The sequence below is a fragment of the Alligator sinensis genome, unplaced genomic scaffold (assembly GCF_000455745.1).
Source record: "Alligator sinensis unplaced genomic scaffold, ASM45574v1 scaffold449_2, whole genome shotgun sequence".
Taxonomy (NCBI): domain Eukaryota; kingdom Metazoa; phylum Chordata; order Crocodylia; family Alligatoridae; genus Alligator; species Alligator sinensis.
In genome coordinates this window covers 304,304-310,930 of record NW_005842831.1, presented here as the reverse complement: position 1 = coordinate 310,930, position 6,627 = coordinate 304,304, and the positions used below count along the sequence as shown (strand labels likewise).

The 6,627-nt window shown below is 51.7% G+C and overlaps 1 protein-coding gene across 5 annotated transcripts in view; it reads right to left on the bottom strand.

Moving 5' to 3' along the window:
• Positions 1-477: 477 nt before the first annotated feature.
• Positions 478-6,627, bottom strand: part of PRR35 (proline rich 35) — a 50,529-nt gene continuing 44,379 nt past the window's right edge. For all 5 annotated transcript variants that reach the window (XM_025191567.1, XM_025191566.1, XM_025191568.1 and 2 more), the window contains one exon: positions 478-4,766. In XM_025191567.1, the coding sequence (XP_025047352.1) occupies positions 3,836-4,766 (931 nt within the window). In that variant the 3' untranslated portion in view covers positions 478-3,835. The remainder of the gene's footprint in view (positions 4,767-6,627) is intronic.

The following is a 6,627-nucleotide window of genomic DNA, read 5'->3' as shown; positions in this document are numbered from 1 at the left end:
ACTGCTGATAGCAATTGAAGCTATTCCTTTAACCTCAGAAGCAGTGGTCTGCACATTAAGAGTTCAAATCCTACCCTTCCTTGGAGAAATGTTAAATATATGCTAAGACTGAGATTCTGTTCCATCTAGGTATATTTTGGCACCTAAATGCAACTCTCTTTCACCCTGCCCAAGTCTCTGAAAAACAGTTCATGCAAAAGGTGGGTGGGTCTTTCTCTTCCTTGCTGCTTTTTGTAATTTAGTCTTAAGGGTCAGATGATGATGTGTTAGAAAAGTAAATGCATCAGTGGATTTTTCTGGGACTTGAGCAGGATGTAAAAGAATTGCACTTAGGTGTCTAATAGGAATAGATTCTGGCCCTAAGTATCACTGATGCAATAAAATAGTGGCCACAGGCAGTGGTGAGCTTGCACATGTCCCTCTGCAGATGGTTCCTGAGAGGCTTAACAAAGCAATTGAGACATTCATTTTCAAGGGCATTTTTTAATATTTATACATTCTTAATATTGTGAACAATAAATAATACGTGACTAGTCTCTATCTGCCACGCAGTCCATGTACCAGTCTCTCCCCACAGTAGCACTTGTCTTCCATTAAAATAAATTGCTCTGCAATGATTGGCTGTTGATAGCTGATACACAGGGCAACAACGCTTCAAGAAGGAGACCTTGGGCATTTCTGTGGTGTGTGACTGGTGGCTGCATTTCAGTGGAAGGCTGGGAGTGAGGAGATGGGTGGTGAAGGATTCCCCGTATTCAAGCAATATATCCACTTGGGTATATTTGGGGCTTTAAAAGGCAGTATAGCCTAGTGGTCTGTGTGTGAAACTGGAAACCAGATGTTCCTGAGTGTTGATCCCAGCTCTGGGCCTGGTTTAGTGTTTGGGTGGGGTGCTTGAACTCTGGGTGTGTGATTCTGTTCCCATTGAAGTCAGTGGAAGAAAATCATGTGTTTAGTTGCCCCTTCTGGGGATCTATAAAAGTCAAGAGCCATCTCTTTCTTCTGGTGCCTCCCATAGGCCAAAGGTCTGCTACACTCCAGCTGGGACAATATAATTCTGAGTGTCTTGATATTAGTGCAAAGGGAAAAGGAGGCTATGGTTAGCTTGGGGAGGGAAAGGCATTTTGGGAACATGGAATCTTTCCCTTTTGAAAACTGTTATTTGTCATGTCTCCCCTTGCATTAGCTGGGCAGAAGAACAAGTGGTGAGTATGTCAATGACTTTACAACATGCAAACATTTTGCTGGTGCACAGAAACAAAACAATGAGTGATGGAGGCACGACCCACCTCTCTTGCTTCCTGCTTTAAAGACCAAGGTTTCTGTGCCACTAGTATAAGGACTGAGGCTTATGTTGTGTCTTCATAGCAAGAAAGTGCATTGCCCTGACATAGTCTCAGGGATCCTGGGGTACAGTTGGAAATGCAAACCCTTACCACTGAGATATGTATTATTTGCTGCCTTATTCCCCAGCATGCTCCTCAGGGCTGCAGCACTATGCTGCTGAAGAAACTGTCCTTTGCAGTTGGGGTGTTCTCCATTTACTGACACCTCTGTATTTAGGTCACCTTTCCAAGAAGCAAAGTCTGCTAACTGTGTAGATAATTAAAGTGTCTCGGAGCACTTTAAAAATAAGCAGGTCATGGCATCAGCCTGCATTCCCTGACCAAAGTCCTTCCCCACATCCGCTTGTCAGGTGGGACTGTATAGAAACAAACCTTTTAGATCAAGTGGGTGCTCTCTCCCCATGCACTCAGTCGCCAGATCCTTAGTGCTATGTGATATCCCCAGCTGAAAAAATTGTGCCTCCTCAGAGGTCCACAGAATACATGGGAGTTTCAGGTCTCATCTGAAGACCTTCCTTTTTCACTTAATTGAAGCAAAACTCTCCATGTTCAATTCTCCTTCCACAGAGAACAGCAAGGCTCACACTATTCTGTGGCTGCTGCTCCTCCTTTTGGGGTTGCTGTATTTTTACCAGCTTCCCCCATCTTTTGTTCTTCCAAGTAAAAGAACCACCCATCCATTGAATTCAGTAATGGGTCTCTGGACTAGATTATGGATGCCCCTGTCTCTTTCATGGAGGGGACTAGACTGGGTAGCTGTAAAGATGGGAGAGGCAGAGAAAGGGACATCAGCTGTTCAGTTCCTTGATGAATACAGCCTGTGTGTTTGGAAGAACATAAATCAGGATTCAATAGTTTTAATGATGCCCCTGCAGAAGGCCAGGGGAGTCCTAGAAATTCCATTTTTCTGTCCAAAGGAGGGGAGAGGAGAGGGTGAACAGCTATTCTCCTGAACCATAGTCATGTCTCTGCAGATAAGCAATCTGTGATTCCTGTGCTGAATCCATCCTTTCTTTGTTGCCACTGAAAAATGGGTAGCAACAGGAGTGAGCTGGGTGGCATGAGACCCCTGGGATGGATATCAAAGGACTGATATCTTACCATTCAAAGAGGAGGAGGAGGCCTCCAAGAGATGCACAGGGAGGAAGGGGAGAAGATGGAGTTTCAGAGTGCTTCAGTCTAATGCATAATCAATAGTGAAGATCACAGAATGGCTTGCTGGCCTGTGGGGCAGCCAATTCCAACCCTGTTGACCCAGAACTTCTCATGGAGGCCTCTTCTGCCTAAGGGATTGACAGGAAGTCAGAAGGCATCCTGGAGTGCCAGCTTGGGACCAGCAGGCCATGTGGACTGTCTAGCAGGGTTGGAGAGCTGAAGTGTCTTTCAAATCATGATTTGAAAAAGAGCTGCCTCCCTGATAACAGGTTCTGAAGTAGCTCTCATTGCCCCCTCATCATCCTCACTGATTATGTCACTGATTTCTGCCTTCCTATACTATCAGGTTTCATGGACTGCATAGAGAGGATTTATTTTAGGACAAACAAAAAGGAGTTCATAGGACTGGCTGTGGGGACAAGGATTGAATCTGGGGCCTTCACTCTGAACACTGAAGTACAGGGAAGGGAACATGATATAAATGCAAAGCAAAGGAAATGTCCAGATGCTCTGTGGGCATCCAGGTCCTCAGAAAGACCATTATTCCATTGCTCTACAGGAGCATGACATGTCCCTCCAGCTGCAGGGCCCTTTTGAAACTATGGTCAAAGGGGAGAAGATGCCCCATTGTCAAGTCTCTCCTGCAGGATCCAGCTTGTACTTATGGCCAGAGACATACTCTTGCTTCTGTTCTTGTGTTTATTATCAGGAGCAGCTGGAACTATTGGTGTCCAGCTAGGTTAATGTGGGTGCCTGTTCCTGATGGCCACCCCAAACCAACTGTCAGTTCCCCGGATCTGCTTTATAAGACATGATAGTCACAATTATCAGCTGCATGTCCTGTAGGCTCAGCAGGCCCCCAGCCTGTCTCAGCTTATCTGTCTCAGGCTTTGCAGATTCGCTTCCCCAGGTCATAGATGTTGGTCTCCTCAGGCCTCTACAGTCAGCCATAAAGACTCCCCTCCCATTGTCAGCAAACCCCTGGTAGGAAGCAGGGAGATAGCTCAGTCTCAGTTGCACCTGCCCTTTGAAAAGACTCCCTGGCCTGCTGGTTTGCATTCCCTTTGAAGCAGCTCCTGGGCTCAGGGAGTTGTAACTGTGTACATGCAGAGCCCACGAGCACTGTCCTTAGCAGTGGGAAGAGGGACGGTGAGGGGAAGTGTTGTTTACACCTCATGGATTCTGTCACAGGGAGTTAACAAGAGCACAGTGCTACGTGGCCTCACAGTCGGGTAGTGGCTAAGCCTTTGTCGGGGAAATGGGACTGGCAGGGTTGAGAGCAAGAAGAAGGTAATTAGAGAAATCCAAGTGCTGAGAGCAGGTGCCAGGTTGGATCATGGGTCCGGGTTTAAAGGGCTGTGGATACACACTGCATCTGTGTCGTTGGGAAGACCACAGGACAGGGAGCGCTGCATGGCCTGGCAGCTCAGTGGGCCATCCTCAGTCACAGGGAGCTGAGGGCCTTGGGTGGTGCTGGAGCGCCCATCTGTGCAGAGCAGCACGCTGGAGTCTGCCTCACACTTGGTGGTGCGGCTATAGTAGGGTTCCATCACATGTCGGAGCTCCAGGGGCACGTTGAGGGGCAGCACCTCAGCTTTGATAACGGCACCCAGATGAGCCTCGGTAGACGATGCCCGGAGGTTCTCTGACCGGCTCATCTTGATCAGCAGATCAATGGTTTTGTTCTCAGCCTCAAGAAGGCAACTTGGCATTCCATCCCCATCTCCAGGTTCTCCAGCTGCTACACACTTGTTGATAGCGCCTTGGTCTTTGCTCTGGAGCTTCTCACCTCCTATACTAATGTTATAGGCATCTTTCTTGGCCTGGTGGCCCTTCTCAAGCCCTTCTGAGGATCTTTTCACTGAGAGGTCCAAGGGGCCTTCATGGGGCTTGGTGGCTTTCTCTAGTGCCTGGTGGATGTGGTAGAGTTCCCTTCGGATTTTGACTAGCTGCTCTCTCAGGTGCTTTTGTCCAGGGGTGTCCTCTTTTGCCAGGTCAGAGAGTTTCTTCTCCACCTCCTGGTACTCCTCAAGGGTTTTTGACAGATCCCCAATGAGCAGGGTGGTGGTCTCGGGGTCTGTTTTGCTGGCTGAAGTCTCTTGCACTTTGCTCTGCTTACACGGGGTGTGATCCGAGGGGGTGATTGCTGGGGACACAACTTCTGGGCCACTAGTTTTCGCTTGCTCTTCAGTTGGACGAGTGTGGAACTCCATGTGCCAGCGGTCCAGGGACTTTGGGAGCTGGGCAGGGGTCATTCTCAAAGTGCTGGAAAGAGAAAAAGAGACAAAATGGAAATACCAGTAATAATTAGCTGGGGGAGGGCATGTAAGTGCTCAGAAATCTGCTACTGGATAACTCAGCCTGGGCCATGTCACTAATTCTGGATGCCATGATTGAGGCCCCTGGGGACCGCCGCCCCCCACTCAGCATGCCTCAACACCAGAGGTCCTGGTTTTCCCTAATAAAAATCACAAGTTCTCTGATAAAAATCCCCAAATCCATTATTAAAATGAAAGCCCCCGGTCCCAGTGCTGCTGGTGCCCCTCACTCCCTCCCATAGCCCTTTTGCCCTGATCATGCCCCTCACTCCCTGCATAGCCCATGGCCCTGCTTGTGCCCCTCATTCCTCCCCTACAGCCCCTCCCCCCAGCCCAGCTGGTGCTCCTTGCCTCCCACCCACAGCTCCTGCTCCCCCCCAGCCCTGCCAGAGAGGGACCCCAGGTGGCAGGGCTATGGGGCCAGGAACCTGGGTCCGCAGCCCCCTGCCCCTGGCAGGAGATGGCGGCTACTATAGCAGAGTGGAGCCCAGCTACTGCCTGCTGCAGGCTCGGGCAGGGGTTGGCTCTCCACTGCTGCACACACTCCCAGGTGGGGAGGGGCAGAGAGTACTGCATGGTTATGCCTTTTACTGTTGCTGTGCGCACAGCACAAGCCCATGGCTGCAGAGTTGCCAGGGCAGCGTGGAGTTCAGTGGTAAGCAGTTTTCTTGTACAGCCCCGCTCTACCCTGCAGCGCCAGGTCGTACCCGCTAGGTTGTGGAGGCCCTGGGGAAGGGCAGAAGGGCAAGAGCCCAAGCAGACAGCCCACCCCACCCCACCCCACCCCACACACAGATCTTTGGGGCACAGGTTCCCCCCGGGTCCCTTCCCCGGGAGTGTGTGTAGTGGGGGAAGCTGGCCTCAGCTCCCCACCCCCTGGACAAGCTTCCCACGGCCCTTCCCTCTCCCTGCTAGACCCCTGCAGCCACGCATTATGGCTATTGGTCCCAAGCCACACGTACCACCTGGCTGGGCAGCATCCCCAGCCCTGGCCAACTCTGGGACCATGTGTATGTACATGCATAGGCGGCAGAAGCAGTGGGGCTAATGGGGCCCAGACCCCCCCCAAATGCCAGGGCAGCCCGGCCATAGGTTGCTGCAGCAGGGGGAAGGGGCATGCCGGGATCACAGCTGGCCCAGCATAGCACAGCAATAAGTTTCTTTTGATTGCTTGGGCGAGACAGACCAAAACCCCCACAGTGCAGGAGGGAGCAGAGTAGGACAGGGATAAATCCTTCACCCCTGCCTCTGCCTCACTCCCTGCTGCACTGTGGGAATTGCACCATTACCTGGCCCAGCCGGGGCCCCATTCACAGGGAATGGGGCCCCGGCTGGGCTGGGTCGTGGGGCAATGGGTCCCTGGAGGCTCATCCAGGGGCGTGGGTCGGCAGCTCCTGCTGCTATGCATACTGCGGGGAAGCCGGGGAAGGGGGGCACATTCCCCTCCCCCCAGCTCCCCCATGCCATGCCCCTGGACAAGCCACTGGGTGGGGCCCCATTCATGGTTAACAGGGCCCCAGCCGGGTCATGGGACAATTGGAGCCTGTGGTTCCTCCAGAGCCGTGGCACAGGGTAGCCAAAGAGGTGGGGGGTGACCCCCAATCTTTGCATGGGGCTAGGGCGGGCTACAGCTGCACTCTGCCTGCTCCCCACCTCTGTGTGGAGATGCAGAGCAGGCAGAGAGCAGGCAGAGCACAACTGTAGCCCGCCCTTGCCCTGTGCAAAGATTGGTTCCATAGATTCATAGAGTCATAGATGTTAGGGTCGGAAGGGACCTCAATAGATCATCAAGTCTGACCCCTGCATAA